The sequence below is a fragment of the Erpetoichthys calabaricus genome, chromosome 3, assembly GCF_900747795.2.
Source record: "Erpetoichthys calabaricus chromosome 3, fErpCal1.3, whole genome shotgun sequence".
Classification (NCBI taxonomy): Eukaryota; Metazoa; Chordata; class Cladistia; order Polypteriformes; family Polypteridae; genus Erpetoichthys; species Erpetoichthys calabaricus.
The window spans coordinates 268,768,200-268,787,930 of NC_041396.2; the positions used below are offsets into that span (position 1 = coordinate 268,768,200).

The 19,731-nt window shown below is 35.6% G+C and overlaps 1 protein-coding gene across 3 annotated transcripts in view; it reads right to left on the reverse strand.

Moving 5' to 3' along the window:
- LOC114648914 (period circadian protein homolog 1-like) overlaps window positions 1-19,731 on the reverse strand; it is a 67,890-nt gene that overhangs the window by 15,669 nt on the left and 32,490 nt on the right. For all 3 annotated transcript variants that reach the window (XM_028798251.2, XM_028798247.2, XM_028798248.2), the window contains 11 exons: window positions 18,273-18,321; window positions 17,393-17,535; window positions 16,868-16,946; window positions 15,015-15,121; window positions 13,505-13,658; window positions 12,629-12,737; window positions 12,201-12,332; window positions 11,990-12,098; window positions 11,444-11,588; window positions 11,230-11,357; window positions 10,119-10,292 (listed from right to left, as the gene is read on the reverse strand). In XM_028798251.2, the coding sequence (XP_028654084.1) occupies window positions 10,119-10,292; window positions 11,230-11,357; window positions 11,444-11,588; window positions 11,990-12,098; window positions 12,201-12,332; window positions 12,629-12,737; window positions 13,505-13,658; window positions 15,015-15,121; window positions 16,868-16,946; window positions 17,393-17,535; window positions 18,273-18,321 (1,329 nt within the window). The remainder of the gene's footprint in view (window positions 1-10,118; window positions 10,293-11,229; window positions 11,358-11,443; window positions 11,589-11,989; window positions 12,099-12,200; window positions 12,333-12,628; window positions 12,738-13,504; window positions 13,659-15,014; window positions 15,122-16,867; window positions 16,947-17,392; window positions 17,536-18,272; window positions 18,322-19,731) is intronic.

Genomic DNA, 19,731 nt, shown 5'->3' on the forward strand with positions numbered 1-19,731 from the left:
ACTACATGTTGCAATCAATGGTGTGTGCTACATTAAGATTTTCTTAGAAATGTTTTTTTTCTTACTTCATAGACATGTACAGGCTAAATCTGTTTTAAATTTTACTTCCATATTAAGTATAATGCTCCATTTTACTAAATACACACACACACACACACACACACACACACACACACATATATATATATATATATATATATATATATATATATATATATATCTATATACACATACACATACTGTATACACACACACACACTTTTCTAAAAAATAAAATTATAACAGGAAGTGCAACACTTGTTTTGAGAGACTTTAGATGCAGGTGTAAAAAACTAAATGTTAAAAAATGGACACAAATGGTTTTCAAAATGGTCAATGTCTTGTGCCAAATTCGCAATGCAGTGGGATATGAAATCTAAACAATGATATCTGGTACAATGGTATCTGACAGATTAGAGCACAAAAGAAAACTGGTTCCAGGGTTCTGCATCATAGCATGTTTTGATTATGTACTTTGAAACCCAGTTTTTTGGAGTTAAATTCTTAAAACGCCTAATTTTCTTTGTGTGTTTCTTAGTTGATATTAGTGTGAAACAATGGTTTTTATTCATGTAAAAACTCTCCTAAAAATGTGAAGTGTTACAATCCTTACTCTTCAGACATTTGCAGCTTCATTATTACATAAGCAAAATAATAGCGGTTTACTTTTGGGTATGTAATTTAGGCTCAATAATTCCAAAAAAAAAAAAAAAAAAAAAAACCTCACATGGGAAATGACAGTGAAGCCTGTAAGGGTGCGATTAGGAACAACAACCCAATCTGAACCCAAAAGGGTGCAACTGGGAGGAATAACTCAATCTAAACTCATGCGGTGCTTTGTTTTTGGACTTCTGTGCTAGTCAGTTTGTCTATAATGAACACCATTTTGAGTTAAAAGTTGTACATAAGTGCACTTGGCAGTACGGCACCCTAAGCCGTAGGATGATGATCAATTTTGTAGTCGTATCTTTAGATCTAGCTGAGCTGTCAACTGATCACTTCCTGTTTGTGAGGTGGATCAGATGGCAGGGGAAGATCTTGCAAAGACCATGCAAATCTAAACATTTAGTGAAGGTATGCTGGGAACGTTTGGCAGATGCCACCATTCGGGAAGACCTTCTACTTGCCCCTCCAGCTGAATTTCTCTTGCAGTCCAAGGGGGGCTGGGGACATTAAACTCAAATGGACCATGTTTCAGTGACTCCATTGCTGAGGCAGCTGTGCAAAGCTGTGGACACAAGATCAATAGTGCCTGTCGTGGCAGTCGTCCCTAAACATGGGGGTGAAGAGCAGTGACAAAGGGAGCAGTCAGACTGAACAAAAGAGGCCGTTTGAGCTTGGTTAGCTTGTGGGAGTATAAAGGCAGCTAAAAGGTACCAACAGGCCAAGTGGAGCGCAGCAATGGCAGTGGTGGAAGCAAAAACTCGAGTATGGGAGGAGTTTGGTAAGACCAGTTAAAATGACTTTTGGCCAGCTTCCAAGTGATTCTGGCAAACTGTCAGGTGATTCAGGAGGGAGAAGCAGTGCTTTGTCCATACAGTTTATAGCAGGGATGAAGTGCTACTGAACTCAGATGGGGATTTAGTCGGCAGGTGGAAGGAGCACTTTGAGGACCTCCTAAATTTCACCAGCAGCAGAGGAAGCACAGTCAAGAGACTCAGAGGAGGAATTTTTATGGACAGAATTACTAGGTGCAGCCAAGGAGTGGAGGGTATCCAGTTCTGCAACCTGAGGATCACATCTCTGCATTTTGTGGATAATGTGGTCCCACTGGCTTCACCAGGCTATGACCTTAGAATACACTGGGGTTGCTTGCAGCTTAGTGTGAAATGGCTGGGATGAAACTCGGCACCTCCATGTCCAAGGTCATGGTTCTCAGCTGGAAAAGGGTGGAGTGCCCTATTGGGGTTGGGGGTGAGGTGCTGCCTCAAGCAGAGATGTTTAAGTATCTCAAAATCTTGTTCATGGGCAAGGGAAGAAGGAAACAGGAGATCAACACGTGGATCGGAGCAACATCTGCAGTCATGCAGATGTTGTACCGGTCAGCACTGGTAAAGACGTAATAGTTGATAAGCTGTATGTAGTGACTAAAAGAACTAGATTGTGGATACAAGTTGCAGAAGTAAGTTTCCTTCTCAGGGTGTCTGGTCTCAGCCTTAGAGAAAGGGTGAGAAGCACAGTAATTTGCAAAGAGCTCAAAGTAGAGCCACTGACACTGCGATTCGAAAGAAGCAAAGCAGAGGTGATTTGGAAATCTGATTAGGATGCCTTCTGGATGCCTCAGGCATACCAACAGGGAGAAGACCTCAGGGCAGACCCAGGACATCCTGAAGAAATTATGTCTCACAACTGGCCTGGGAATGACTCAGTATCTCCCTGAAATAGTTGGAGGAGTTGGGGTGATAGGGGGTTGGAGGGAGGTTGGGGGGTGGGGTTTGAGGAGTCTTGGCATCGTTTATTCCTTTTGTGCCTAAAATGCATTTCAGTAATTTTGTCAAATTGTCCTAAAATAAAAATACAAAGTAGATTTCTTTAAAGTTCAATTTCTGTTATCATTAATGTTAAATTATATATATATATATATATATATATATAGATATATATATATACACACACACAGTATATATATATATATATGCATACACAGAGACAGAGACAGAGAGAGAGAGAGAGAGAGAGAGTTGTGAGATAGTATTTGAACCCCAGCCAATTCAGATGGTGGACAGGTGACTTGGTGAATTTTTTTTTTTCATACTGTAATATATTTTTCCTTTAGCCTGTGCTAATTTTTTATTTTCTTTTTATATATTGGTTAATTTGGATGCTGCTGGGGTGGGGGTTGATTTGTTTTCAATCCTATTTTTTGTAAAAATTGATCTATTTGTATGGAATGATTACAATAAAATTAAAATAATAATAATAATTTGGATGCTGCCATTTTCTAGCTTTGTTGCCATGACTTCACAACTTACTGTTGTGGAACATATCCCTGAAATTGTGTTATATGCTATAATTGGCATTACTATTTAAACGAGCTCTGCACTGGGACACATCAAAGATTGCAGATAATTTCTTAAGAATCTGATGTGTGATATTTATGAAAAGATTGATTATGGTAATAAATTCTTGCTATGTAATAATAATTAAGAGTTTATGGATCGCAATTAAAATTTGGTGTTTTGGTTAGGACTGTTTTAACAGTTTTAGACCCTGTCCGATTTTGATAAACATTTCTTCTCCCAGTCATCAAATGTCCATCTAGCCTTTTAAAACTAAACCCTGAAAGCTTACTTAAACACAAATTACTTTCTGATTAAAGTATGGGTAATAATGGATACCTGCAGATCCTATCTGCTTTAAAAGGCACTCACGTGACATATGTCTTAAAGATACCCTACTCAATTTCAGCCCAAAGAGCCAATAAGTGTATACAGTGAATAGAGATGGTAGATGGCTATTATAGAATTTGCCTCTAAACACAGAGTTCCTACAATAAACCCTGTTATATGTTATTTTGCTTACAGGGTACTGATCATTTCTGACAACATCTTGATGTACAATTTTTTTCTTTACTCATATGGAACTCGCACCGAAAAAGAATGTAAATGTTTTGTAATAGGACAGATTTAAACATATTTTTTTTTTCTGAAATAAATAAAAAAAATTAAGATTGAATATTACTAATAAAAAAGAAAAGCTATTGACAATATAGTACAGTAATTTACAGAAAAAGTCTTGAAAGGTGAAACTATGAATCACACACAACCAATGCTCTATGTAACACGAGACTTTGTGCAGAGTAGACTCTTACATTAGATTGGCAATTTATAAAGCTCTGCCAGAGGGTTTCAAAGATTTTTTCCAAGTCAATGAAAATGCTAATAATCTTGCTCATTACTGCTCCAACTAATTAAAAACTAAATTAAGTTAAAGGGTGATTTGGTAATAATGTATATAATTTGTAATTACTTTCTTTCTTACCCATAATCCAACTAGTTAACAAAGTGCAAGATATTTTTTCGTCTCTCATATGGAAATGTGATGTACATGTATACACAAATGATTAGTTTAATTTTCATACTGTATGGTTTTCTCTTTAAACACTACCACTGGGAAGTAGAGTTGAAAAATCCAATATTCACTTTCATTCACATGCTGAAGAAATTAATATTTTCCTGTGTTCCTAATTGTGTCAATAACATAAATTAATGAATGAACAAAAAACTGCTTGTCCATAAATACAGAAAAATCAGAAATGTTATTAATGGTTAGAAAGATGCAGACACATAAGGAAATACCACTCTTAATACATGAGGTGTAAGCATTAATTTTACTGAATCGGCATTATCCTATGGCATCTTCTTTGACACCAGTCTAATTTTTTAACACATTACCACACTATCCAATATGAGTTTTTTCCAATTAAAAAACATGAACATCATAACAAGTACAATTTATGTAGAAAACAGAGCAGTAAGTTTATGCGTTTATTTGTAGAAGAACTGACCACTGCAATGGAATAAAGGATGCTTAATTCACTCTATTTTTAGTGCCAAGCTATTTCAAAATGCTGCTGCAAGGATTATTAATAAAATGATGAAGTAAAAACTTAACACTTATGTTCTTAAGTCTGTTCATTTTAGCTAAATTCAAAACCCTGCTTCTGTCTTATAAAGCTTTAAAATGTTTGGGCCCCAATTACTTAATGAGACTTTTATTAGTGCATACCAGAACATACATAATGATTCAAATAGCATGTTTTATCAAGGTGCCTAGGACAAATAAAACTACTGTGGGGATTCAACCTTGATCTATGGATTGATTTATAAAATTAACTGTTTGCTTCTATAAGGGATACCCCATCACTTTCAGAGTTTAAATTTAGGTTGAAGACTTACTGCTTCACTGTAGCAAACCCTGATTACAGCTGCTTTTGAGGCTTGTTCATATTCGATTTTTTTTTTTAAGATTTAATTTTTCAACTGTAATTAGAAACCGTCACTGACTCTCTGCAATCATGCATTTCTTCTAGGTTGCTTGTGGCATTTGTTGCCACTGCCAAATAGCAAAGTACTACTGCTTGAGAAAAGTAATACTAGAAATTTCAACAACGCCAAGTTTCAATGTAATTCTTATTAGATGATTCAGGAAGTGAGAGAGGGCAGCCAGTTGGCCTAGATCTTCAGAATTAAAACCATTATAATTTATACTAGCAAAATACCCGCGCTTCGCAGCGGCGAAGTACTGTTTTAAAATTTTAAATAATAAACCGAGGGAAAATATACCAATAATTATTTGTTAAGGATCTGTTTGTATACCATGTTGTCAGTTCGCCCCTCCGGTTGTAATATGACCAAGCTGTGCGCTGAGCTTACTCGAGCATGCAACGTATAGTTGGCCATGTGAAAAGCAAATCAAGAACGGCAAGACCGCGTCAAATGCCGAGCTCAGCTCAGAGTGAAATGAAGTGAATGAAATGAGGTGAATGGGAGGGGAGATGATCACGTGACTCCCCCACCCCCTTAACTCTCCATCCCTCCACAAACACACAAAGACAGTCTCTCGGATCCCAACTCTCCTTTCGCACACCGCGTCTACTAAACACTAAGAAACACTAAGTAGAAACACTAAAGGAAAAAAAACTATTCAGTAAGTAGCGCGTCTACTAAACAGTAAATCAGTAAAGGAGAAAGGACTAAACACTAAGGAAAAAGAACGGCAAGACCGCATTAGCTGCGGAGCTCAGCTTGGAGCAAAATGAAGTGAATGGGAGGGGAGATGATCACGTGACTCCAACACCCGCCTTAACTCTCCTCCACAAACACACAAACACAGTCTCTCGGATCCCAACTCTCCTTTATTTATTTATATATATATGAACCACCCACAGTTAATTTTCTCTGGGAATAATTTTGACTGGAACGTCTATTTACCGTCATATTTAAGCTGATCATTAATTGACTAATGTTTTACTGTGTATTGAACATATTTTTCTATGCAGTTTATACATTTAATTGTTGTATAGTTTAACCATTTATTCTTAGTGCATTATAGCTCTAAAATGTGTAAGCACTCAGAGCCTGTTGTCAGTAAAGACCTATAAATAATAAATTAAATAAATTTAGCACACTCTTTATTAGTTCACAAATGTAAACGTCCCTTCTTTAATTCTTATATGGCTGCGTTTGTATGTTGCTTTGCACCACTTGCTAGTGATTAAGTTTTTAGTTTGCACTTTAAAATTATGCATAGGTTAGAAAGAACAAGTAATAAAACAGACAAAAATAAATTTTACACCCAGTATTAAATACACACAGATCTTAATGTTTCATGTTCCAAGGAAAGTGTTTTCATAAAAACTATGCGTATGTAATAGTAATCTAGACAATGCACAACTACATGTGGACACATGACTGCATTAAATATTTAAGCACTGAAACATTTTGGCATAAAGATGAAATAAATGCTTAAAATTATATCAACCAAAGAGACTAACTTCTGGGTTCCCAGACATCTGTTTTGGGAGAGGTAAGCGTTTTCAGGTTTGAGTTTATTTTAGTGATTGTACTTGTCCTTTACGTATCATTCTCTGCGCTTACTTATTATTATTGTTATAATGTTGATTGTATTGCTTTTCATTGTGTTTTAAATCTAGAAATCCACCCACGTCTTTGTTTGTTTGCCTGCTAATCCTTGGTTTCGTTCTGTATAACGAGTGCCTCCACTTGCTCTGTGTTGCTAACTGCTTCATGGCTCTCAACTGGGCTCACTACTGCTCCCTACTTAAGGAGATATAGCCCTTGTGTGCAGCCCTCCTCATTTAAAGACCTACTTGTGAAAAGACCATGAGCCTACCTGTATGAGTCCACCGAGCAAGGACACTGGACAACAGACACACCTACTTGATCAAGGTACTGTTCTTTTGTATTCCTGTTAATGTTGTCTTCAACATGTGTCAACAACACATCACCGTTATCAACACTAGACGTTTCTGTCACCCCTTTAGCTCCATCTCTCATTCATGCAGGTTCAAGCTGTACAACACCTGCAAGATCAGACATTATCTGACAGATTAGACAGCACAACCTCTGGACCAGGCTCTAGTCTTATCGTGTCTGGACTACTGCAAATTGCTTGTGGCAGGAGTAACCACATATGCTATCAAACCATTGCAGATGATCATGAATGCAGCAGCCAATCATGTACTTAACGAGCTGAGACGAGCACATGTTACTCCTCTCTTCAGGACACTACATTCATTCACTGCATTAGCATCAGTTTAAATCCTTGATGCTTGCCTACAGAGAAGTCAGTGGGTCAGCACCTGTATATATGGAGACACTGCCAAGGTGCTACTCTCCCTCTCGCCCAATCATGTCTGCCAGTTAATAGCGTCTGGTGATACCACCTCTGCATGGTATCAAGTCTCAATCAGACTCTTTTCCTGTGTAGATCCCAGTTGGTGGAATGGGCTACCCACCTCCATCCGTACTGCTGACTCTCTCAATGTATTTAAGAAGCAATTGAAGACCCATCTGTTCTGTGAATATCTGTCTAATTGGATTGAAGAGGGGAAAAAATATGTTCTGTGATCTTTTATATTGTTGGTTAATTTGTTGTTTAAATTTAATTTCTTTATTGATTATAATCTGTGATTGAAAATTATTAGTTATTACATCTATTCACTTGTAGCAAACAACTTTTGTTACCTGTTCTATTACACTTGCTGAACAAACAGGCCCTAGCCTAATGTACTCGAATATGTTTACCTCTGTTGTAAGTCGCTTTGGATAAAAGTGTCTGCTAAGCAAATAAATGTAACTGTAAATGCAAACATGTAACCAATAATACAAAGAGGTAATATTTGTATAATGCCTACTGATGTGTGCTACATGCTCCATCTTTGCATTTATGTTTTGGTCAGACAGACTGAACAACTATTTTGAGAGAAAAACGTATCACTTTAGAATTCACACAATATTGCACAAAGCAAAAAAAGGCCATCTGCTTTGTTTAACAGTACCAAATCGTAATACCAGTGACATGCTGGTGTCTCACTATATGACTTTCATTTGAATGGCATGTCCCACCTTAATGACTACAAATTTTCATTTGCCTTGAGAATACCAGAAAAGAAATCACAGGGAATAATGGAGTACACAACTCCCAGAAGACTTCTTGGCAGGATTTCAAATGTTTAAGTTATCATGGGCTCGCAACTTTTTGACAGCCAATTTACATACTGCCTGACAATGCTAGTGGCTCTATAAATGTTTTCAAAGTATGACAAGTTCACATTCAGTCTTGGTCCATCTTTTTTTCTTTTTCCATTTTTCTGTGGTACAAACTTGACACTGGAGAGAAAAATTTTCCCTTCTTCCCTTTGTGCAGTTCAAATCCACTGCTTTCCTTATTCCTTTGTGACTGCAATGTAACTAAAGCTGAGTGCTTATAAATGATCACAACTTGCACACATAGCAGTCTGTCTCTGTGACTTATTACAAAATTAAACCTTTGATTTTTGTCATGGCTAGTCACAGTGTGCTCTGACTGAGTCACTGGGGATGCTGCAACTGCCCAGAAACTCAACAAGATTATTTACATGAAGGCTATGACCTAAAAATCACTTGAAAAGTCATGCAGTGTGATGTCAGGCTTAGCAAGCATGTTTATGCTTTCCACTTGATTTAATAGTTTAGTAGAATGTTTGGGGCTACAAACATGTACATTGTCACAAGATGTACTTCTTCTTAGAAGATCACTAATTTCCCATTTTAATGATAAGTTGTTAATTAAACTTTGACATATTTTGCCAGATTATCACACTAATGTTCAACACTGTTCTGTCCACAAACATTGATAAAATCTTTAGCTAATTAACCCTTATTTACTAAAAACACCATGTGATCTAAACACTATAGATGAAGGGACCAAGGAATTTTATCTACTGTTTCTTTTACACAAAAGAGTGAAAACACAGAATCTAAAATTCATTGTTGTGCGTATTATAACTCAGGCCACTAATGATCCTGCAAGCTACAGGGAGACAGAATCACATAAGCCAGACACTTTTCTATGAACAAGCTGTCCAGAGAGGTAATATTGCTAAAAGTGATGTGGTTTTCTGAAAAATGATGCAATATGGCATACTGTACGAAGTAATGCGATATTGATTTCACACTAGGATTTGCAATTTGTCACCAAACCTTTGTCTACCTATCTCATAGGTCTGCACTGCTAAATACTGTAAGTGGGATTTAAATGTGGTGCCCACAAATTTTGCCGTTCTACTCATGGCAACCTGATATAAATCACTGGGATACACAAGTAAACATACTATATGTCCTTGTACAAAATTATAAAAAGGTATGTAATCAAAAAAGTAAATAAATAGGTAACTTGAAAAGTATACATTTTTTTCTCATCCACATACACTTTTGAAAGGAGAAAAAGGTTAAATATCGAACTTTAGTTTAAATGTTTCTTTAACAGACATCAAAAACTGTTTTAGCAGTTCTACAGTCAAAAATATCTAAGGAACAGACAATTCTTTTCTTAAAATAATATTTATATATTAGTCCCAAAAATGCTGTGAATTTGATGTTAAGTGCAATGAATGCAATCAGAAAATATTGACACTGGCAAAATGTGGTGGGAAATTGACTACATGCTTCAGTTAGCATTTATTACATCATAGAAATTTATAACAAAATTGGTTGAACCCATGAAAGCAAGGAGTTAAAACTCACATTTTATAAGTTTATGAAACAGATGTGTGTGCACAAAGCTTTTTATATTGTTCTTGAAAAACACATTTTACTGAACAAACAAAAAAGCCATTTTCATCAATAAACTGTCACCAAAAAGCATATTAGAAAAGACCTGATTAAAGCCATTGAACACAATAAGAAGAGAAAATAACATAGCTCATAGAAAAATAGGCTCTCTTACTACTTCAGAGGTTTTATTTATTAAAAAAAAAAAAAAAAAAAAAAAAAAAATTCAGTAGGGGTTGTTTGCAAGATAGGTCATGTTGCACTGACAGACACCTGCAAGAGGACAGAATCTGAAGTGCATACCTGACTCCGGTGGTTTCTTGTCCCCAACATGAACGATGGTGCTGCTGAAGCTACACTGGCTTGTGATGGAAACTACACTCTCCGCTTTACTGGGAAGCGCCAGAGGGGTGAGGGGGTGAGCTGTCCCCTTCGACTCCTTATTACCTCCTGGGGTCCCCAACTCCACCACGGAGCCTGGAACCCAATACAAAAATCCTCAATTATAATGTGGTATCTCATCTATTATTATCTAATAATTGTTCTTGCCAGTGCCTCATCACCTGAAATACATTTATAAAGGACATACCTGCAGATTGTAGAACAACTGTTAAGAAAAATTTCCTAAACCAACTTAATATGACAATAAAAGTTTCAACTGACAAGAAAAATATTTAATCATCTAGCAAAATAGATCTCCAATATAATGGGGCTAAATCTCAAACATACATTAAATATCTGAATCAGTAACACATTGTTGTAATTTTAACAAGATCAGCTTCGGATTGACAGTAACTACATCTGGGCACTGAGTTCCTAAAAACACTATAGTAACACTGTATCATTTGTAAAGGAAATAAGCTTACACAGACAGAGTTTCATAAACTTAATAAAAAAAGCAATCACTGAAAAATTCCTATTAACATTAACAAGTTACAAAGTTACTTTTAATGTGTATAGTCTTTAAATACTTATCTTTATTTATCTGAATGCTGTATAGTTTAACAAGTACACTGACCATTTACACATACTCCGGACATCTTACTTCATTGGCACTAATATCTGTCCTTTTACAAATTTAAATTTACAACAATAGTTAAAATTATTCCAACACAGAAGAATCTATGAAGCAATTTGACTGCTATTATAAAATCTGCACCTAGTCAACTGTTGCCAAGTCATCACTGACTGAAAAGGTTTAAACCCAATGGTTATCAAGTGTAGCATACTTAGCTATCACTTAAGAGTTAAAAGTTGCCTTTTCATGAACATACCATCAAGATTTCAACAGGTAAACTGTACATACTGTCTTATATTTAAAAAGTTAACATCTCTAATAAGAATTTAACCTTACAGTATGAATTCTACATTTGCTAGCTTTACCACAGCCTGCAGTATGGATAACAGCAAATACCTTTGTTAATATTTGGTCCATCTTCTCCCATCTTCTGTTTGTCATCATCTGAGTTTGAAGAAGCTGTGCAAGAAGAGGAGCCACACTTCCTCTTCACTGTGTTGGGAACATTACAACTTTCCAGATACCTTAGAGGAAGTAGAGGGTTTTTAAAATATTAAAATACAACGGGACCCCTCTATGTAAGAGTTATTTGTATTTGATCATAACTTACCTAATAATACTGTCCAGGCAGTTGATTTGCTGGTAGGAATAGGTGGAGGGAGCCTCCTTTTTGACAGTTTCTACTAAGGCAGAAGCTGGGGAAACACATGTTATCTGCTTTGGCTTGCTGGTTGCTTGCTTAGGCGCATCATTACCTATAAAGCAACAGATTTTGGTTATTTTTTTATGTTCACTATATAAGTTATAATCAATTTTAACCACAACTGTATTTCCACTTCATATCAAAATCTCCATACTTCTACTCTTGCTTCCATTTCCAAAATAAGTAATGCATTAGAATCTCTGGATATCAGTACATTTAACTAGTCAACCTCAAAGGAACATCAGCATAAATAGAGTTAAGTTTTAATATCTTAATTTTCATCATCTTGTATTATTTAATCCAGAGCCCAAAATTCTTAAAATATAAATTGTCTCAACGAAGGAGAAGCTACTGAATTATGCCACACTACTTAACTGAGAGATGAGAGTATAAACTCTGCTTTTTATTTTTAAACTAGTACTTGGGACTGCATTTGCTAAATTTCACCCCTACCTGTGGAACTGGATTTCTTTGGTAAAGGTTTCGTTCGGGACTCTATAAAGACTTGCTGACCTTGATTTTTAACCATGTGCACATCTTTGCAGATTTGCTGGAATGTCATCTAAAAATGTGAAAACACAAAAATAAAATAGGAGTCCAGGACTTGACATGAACAAGCAACTGAAAAAAAGATTAATCTGTTGTACAAGCATGGAGTAACTACCGGTTTGTGCAATCTTGCTTCTTCTGCAGGAATGCCATTACTGTCACTGGATGAAGCAATACTCAGGAACTGCTCATGAGATCCATTGCTTCCAACACTACAGTACCCAAGGGAGCTGTTTGTATGTACTGGCTAAAAAGAGAATTATAGTGGCAGTTAGTTTATTCATTTTATCTTGTTTTTCTTATAATTTGACTTCTCCTGCTTTACAAATACTGTCTTAACAATAACACATATGCCATCCTTCATTTTTATACCATCATATGCAAACCATTATTTACAGAGACATCTAGTTTGTGCCTGTCTACAATCTATAATTGCCTTATATAACCTAACAAAGCTTTCCTATATTGTGATCTCGCAACATTTTATATAAACATGCTACACCAAATATTTTCATTTTAGAATTGGTATGACCCAAGTGATACCTGCACAAGAAGACGATGGATCTGTCCACTGAGCTCATGAATATCAGGCTCAAGATGCTTGATATCTGCAGCACGGGGTGGTGTAAATACATCCTCATTCAGGGGACTCCTAAACATTAAGAAGGAAGTGAAATATAAACATTGAAAAACAAAGTACATTTTGATGGGGCAACAAAAAGTATAAAACCAGACATGAACAGCAACAAAAAGGGGTTTTGATTATGACAATCACATGACAGAGTCAAAGTGGAATAGTGTCACACCAGAAATTACAACACTGCAGGATCAAATCTCCAAACTATATTTATGTGTGATAAGTAACCATTGACCAAACCTATACTAAAAATAAATTTAAACATCTACCTCTGATCTATTACTAGCACTTTAGACCAGTATTTACTAAGAAAGCACATATGTAAAATAAAAAATGACTGTCATCAAATTATGTGGTTTACCTACAAACTTAATAGAAATCTAAAAAAATACTCAAAAGTTTCTTTATCTAATGACCAACAGTCCTAAACATTAACATTTCTTTTATATATAGCAGACCTTTTAAATATCTGCATAAAACAAAAATGCAAATGGACAACAAACTGTAATTACTATGAAAAACCATGTACATTTTGTGATAAGGGTTTTAAATTCTGAAAGTTAATTTAAAAAATGCAGTACTTTTCAATATAATAGACTTCATTAGGTTTTTAAGAAAGAACTGTTGACTTCAAGTTTCAGAAAATATTTTGTGTACTTTAGAAAAAAAACACATATAGTCGGTATGATTCATTGAATTTATCAATTTATTTGATAAATAAAATCCTAGTGGAACTAAGACAGGAAAAGAACTCTAATGTCAAAAGAATTACAAAGTCTTACGTTCTAACTTTGTGTCTCCCAATGATAAAGGCTACTTTCCGGCTCCAGGGATTAACAAAGCTAGACCAACTGGTGTCAATTGTAACATATTCTCCATTGCGTGTGCAAAAACGGATTGGCGAATGGTCAAATGGCTGGCCAGCAAGTTGCAATACTATCAAAAAAGGAAGAAAAAAAAGAAAAAGAATCACTCCAAAAGTCAAACAAATTCTTGTAAAGTATGAGAAGAATAGTCCTGGCTAGATAATTGGGACTTCTAACTCAAATATTGCAAGGTATAGTTTAAAAACAACAATATTAAAATATTAAATCCATTCTACCTAATTCAGAGGTATCAGTAAACTACTGGATACAAGGTTAAATAATATAATTATTATTACTGTTTATTTTGCATATAACTTTATCTTAGGCAGCTTACAATAGAATACTATAATAAATTCAATTTGTGCAATTATAAAAGTACAAAGTTAACAAGCAACAGAGTACAAAATTAAACATAAGAAGTGTAGAACCATAATTAGTCTCTAAAGTATATCTCTCCATTATAAAAAAAAATCTTGGGACGAGACAAGACTTTTTTTTCCTGTGATGAGATTTCATCTTTTGAAGAGACATAGAGAGACACTTTCACATCCCATGAGACAGTCAAGTCACGTTATACTTACAACCTTTGGAAGCAAGTCTTGTGAGACGGTGACTTTTGCAAGTCACGTCCTACTTACAACCATTTTCAAACAAGACCACGGTCACTGAACCTCTCAGTTGTTGGAATGCTTTTGGCAGACACACTTCCTGTGCTCTCAGCTCTTAAAAATTTTACACATTCTAGATGACACGTCAACGACTAAGCAAACAAGAAAGAGACTAGACTTTGTGCCAAGAGACTTAACCATGCCCGGGGCAGGAAAAAGACAAAGTAGAATGTCGTAAAGAATTCAAAAACATTGACACAATACACATGCAGAGCAGAGGTTTGAGATAATGGAAGTAGGAAAATTCGAAAGTCTCTAAAAAATTATAGTAAAGATCGCATTAGTGCAAACAAATGGAAAATATTACTCGGTGAAATAACGGAGCAGCGAAAAGAGATCAAATAGTGTTTGAGGATGTCTGGGGGAGAAGAGAGACAAGGCAATGAGACAAAAGGGCAGCTGCTGTACAGGCTTTTAAACGTTTGAAGCACCGCATGAAATGCAGATCATGCAGCATGGCAGCAGCAGCAAGCCAGCAGCTGATCGAGCAAAGAGGAGGTAAAAAAAAATAAAAAATGTATTTGCTTCCCATTGTATCGCCATTTAAGAGGGGTTTAGGAGGAGTGACCGCATCTCCATAGGGTGTGTTCAGACCCCCTTTTCTTAATGGGTTTGGAAGGGGTTGGCAAGCGAAGCGAGCTGGGGGCAAAGCCCCCTAGTATATAAAAAGAACAAATTAGACATCATCAAAATCAATGTGAAATATTGTGAAAAATGAGCCACAGATAATGCAGTACTATAGAAATGCCTTTACTCACTTTTCTTGTGAATAGCCACCATGACTGGTCTATCTTCAGGGTGAAGGTAGAGCAGAACTGGAGTGCCTACCAAATCCTGAGGCAAATAACCAAGTAATGGGATAGCACTGTTGAAGCAAGAAATAATATAAATTATAACAGCACACACCCCTTCACAAAAAAACACAAAGACAAAATAAGAACACGCTGAGAAACTACTTCTTCTTGATTGAACAATCAAAGCATTAAACACAGTTTTTTGCCACAAGGTTCCCAGTCCCTTTATGTACACAAGAACATCACTGTATCAACTATTTTGAGGCACCCACAACAAAGGTCGTTACTTGATGTGTTAGAGATGCCACAGCTAGATACGAGCTCTTAGTGCATAGGAACTGGATAAACATCTGACATCTCAGAATTACTAGATGTTACAAACTCACTTCAAAGTGGGAAAGAAGCAGGCCCAGCTTCACTATTATTACCAATGTTTATGGAAGCTAGAGACAACAAAATTGCACCTCAAACTTTCCAAATAACAATAATGACTAACTACAATGTGCATCATACAGACCAATCTCACTTCTGAATAATGATAAGATACTCTCCAAAATTCTAGCTAATAGGATTGAGAAAGTGTTTCCTTCAATAATATCACAAGACCAAACCGGATTTATTAAAGGCCTCTAGAGACTTAGTTTCTAATCTTCAATGTTTGTTTAACGTAATATATCCAACCATAAATAACACCCCAGATATCTTATTATCTTTGGATGCAGAAAAAACATTTGATATGGTTGAATGGGACTACCTATTCATTACCTTGCACAAATTTGGGTTTGGCCCAAACATATGTACATGGATCAAAAACTTGGTTTGCATTAAGAACATTATTTCAGACTATTTCAAACTAAAATGTTATACTCAACAAGGATGTCCCCCTACTTTCGAATTAGAAACTTTGCTAAACGGAATCTGTCTGATATTCCTCACCTCCCACCTATTTCTATTCCAGTAGAAATACTGATCAGTCTTGAAGACTCAGACAGCATCTCTATAATATATAAAAACATTTTAAAGTCTATTCCTTTCAAAGATCCCTGGGTACAGTGGGGAAAAGACCTTTCACTTAATATTTCAGAAAAGGTGTGGACATGGATAAAATATACTCTAGCTGCATATGCACAAAATATTTAATCATTCAACTTAAAATCTTTTATCAAATGCATGTACCTTTCTTAAAATTGTCAAAAATGCATCCAGGGCAAGATTCAACCTGTGAATATTGCAATCTAGCTCCAGCTTCACTGGGTAACATGTTTTGGGTGTGTACCAAATTAACATAATTTTGGACAAAAATCTTTGAATTCTTCTCAGACAGCCTTGGTGTCACAATCATTCCTAACCCATTATAATACCTGTGTTTGGTGTACTCCCAGATGGGCCTAAAGTGAAGAATGACAAATTGATTGTAATTGCCTACACAAGTCTACATTATAGTAGTGTTATCTTGTTCAGCTGAAAGAATCCAACCCCACCACTTTTAAGTCAGTGGGTAACTTTTTTTTTTATACTATTTGAAATTGGAAAAAATCAAATTCTCACTTAGACAATCTGTTCAAAATTTTTTTTTTTTTTTTTTTTTTATAAATATGGCAGGATCTAATTAATAACATTTTAGAATAAGTATCCACATTGGGGAAAAAGATACCCTTCCTTTTTAGCTGCTTTTAAAGATTTGCTCTAGTTGTTAGGTCTCCTCTCGTTCTCTTAGGTAGTGGTAGAATTATGGTTAAGTTTGACTTGATTGTATGGAATGTTATTTGTTTCAAATAAAATTCAATAAAAAAAAAAATGGAGGTAGTTCAACTTACCGTTCATCGACCTCTTGAAACAAACAGCTAGGTGTGTGGCTTGTGGTGAAAATACGCTTGTCTGCAGGGATTCTTGGTGCTGAATAAAAACAGAAGTTGTTATGCTAAAGCTGGGTCTTTATAAATGAAACTCTTTCTGGTTCACCACGAGGGGAGTTCATCTCAACCCCTTTAGTAAGGTAAAGAAGGTAGTGCATTTGCCTATTAATCCTGAGGAAGATCTCCACATAGGACAGTGACCATTATTGCCATTAGTGTGTCATTTCACTACACATCTACTATTTAGCCATGTCTTCTCATTCCCAGGAAGCAAAACTCAATGAAAATTCTGATTTAACAGTAGTTATTATTTTAAAAAATATTGTAAATTACAGAAAGGAAATTTTTAAAGCTCAAGAAAATGCCTTACACTCAATATCATTTTTCAATCTCTATTCATCTTTGTTTTTAAAGTCATACCCAAAGCTAAAAGAAAATTGCAAGCTAATTAATAAAGCAGAACTCATGGATCAGTTCAGTGCTTACCCTCATATCCAGAGTGAATCTTCTCTGCAATCAGCAGGCAGCATGGCTGTCCATCTGTTGTGTCCGGGTCCTTCAGTGTGACCAGGTAGGGAGTGAGACGAAAAGGATAGTAGCGAATCTCATTATCTCCACCTCGACCAGCACTTTGGAAATAAACAAAATTAAATATCCCTATTTTATTATTTAGAGAAGAACTATTTAAACATAGAGAAAAGATGACCAACACACCATACCAAACCAGACAATACATTTTCTCTCTTTCAATAACATCAATCTTGTGGCTAGAAGCCTGTGTATTTGTTAATCATAACTAATATTGGTAATGGACTTAACCATTGATTTTAGAAGACAAAGGTATACTGAGAAATCTGAGAAATCAAAGAAATCCAGCAGAAAAAAACAGTGTAGTAATGCTACACCTGAATCTTTACTTCAAATTGCTTTAAAACATAAATAGTCATATACTGTACAGTGGCTGTGGTTGAAACTCAGTGGACAATGAATTCAATCTGACATGAACAAAAGTAGATACAAGTATGGAAGATAAAACGATAGTGCTTTGTTTGTTCCAAGGGGAAATTTAGCTTTTGCAGAATCTCAAGAAATAAATATTATAATAAACAACAACATACACACAGCCACCAAACACAACCCACCAAACACACAATAATTACAAAAAAAGAAAAAAACAATCACTTAGCTAATGATAAGACAGAAGTACAATGTGTGTTAAGAATAAAAAAACAAAACAAATTCCGGGTGCTTGGTATGTATTATGAAATGAAATCAGTGAATGAAGTACTGGCAATAGAATTCCAGTACAGTTATATCATTTACATTAAAGTTAATCCACTTAGTTGGTCGAAACACATTTACTGACCTGATCCGACAGAACATGGATTTCTCTTTTGTGCAGTCTGGTGGGGCAGCTATGGGAAAATAAAGACAAGTAAAACAATGTGGACTTTAAGTTTATACTTTAGCAAAAGAGTACTAAACTAATACAGATTTTTTTTTCACTGTTCAACTAAACCTTGCAGTGTTCTCACATACCTCATAGCTCTATGTGAGCATGTGCATAAGGAAGACAACTGTTCAGTTCTGCCTAGGGGCTTCACTTAAACAGTTGGAGCAGCTGTCATCATTATCATGAATCACATTGATTACTTTTGTACAAAACAATGCAGCACTCTACCCACTGAACAAAAACTGGAAATGTAACAATTTTCATTTGTTTCTGTCGTTTTTTTTAAATATTTGGTACTGAAATATTTTAAAAATGTCCTTTGGTAACTGTATTGCATGACAATGTAATATATTAATAGAGCCTTTTACATTTTTTTTGTTTACAGCATTATTTGGTTAACAGTTTAAAACAAAAATACAGATTCTGGTAGCCCAAATATTGAGAAAAGCAGCACCTCTAGGTTTACTAGTAGCTATTAATCAGACAAACAACATAGCTTCAAACTTTCATGGCTCCTTCCATGTGGTTCCAATGATCTTTTCTCCTCCTGAGACTGCCAATGGTTACATATCCAGGCTAATGGATTTAACCAGTGGAGCAGTTCTTATAAGTGCTGCTCTCAGAGTGTTTCATCATCTGACTCATCTCTCACTGCAAGGCTTTTCATACACCCCTTCTGACAGCATCTCCTTCTTTCTCTCTCTTTTCCAAAGTCTGTGTGGCCTCACCAAAATTATGTTAAAAACACCACTGTTTTTATTACAGTGTGATTTGTAGCTTTCTGGCTTCACTAGAATAAAAAAAATACTACTTAGTGCTCACACAATATGATACAGAATTTATCTTAACAGTTCCATGTAAGAAATGTCATCCTTACTGTAAGATAGAATAAATGTAAACATGTATGTATTTCCTATAGCAGTATTCTGAAAACTCAGTCCCTGGGCTACTTGCTTTACACGTAATAGAACTGTATTAGTAGTGACTGAGAAAACATAGCGAGAGCAAAAAACAAAAATTGGAAACAAAAGTCTACCTCCTGAATCTGAAAAGATCTATAGTAGACATAAGCAACTCTTACTTTAACTGGTTGCTAAAACTTGCCTTAACTGTTTGGCGTCCAAATTTCTATTAAATCATGTTCATATTAGACAGAGTTTTGAGCTCTAATACTGTATATGATCTAAAGCTGTAGCAGTGTTAAGACTCAGTCTAACATTGTGTTCATGAGCTATCGGAGATTTTGGAGCTCTGGATTTTGACATTTTATCTTCCACTTTCAGTGCATTCACATACATTTCTAGTTAGATTTTTGGGAGAAACACAAAGTTGCTGTCAGTTTGTAAAATAAAGCAATTAAAAATAAACTGTT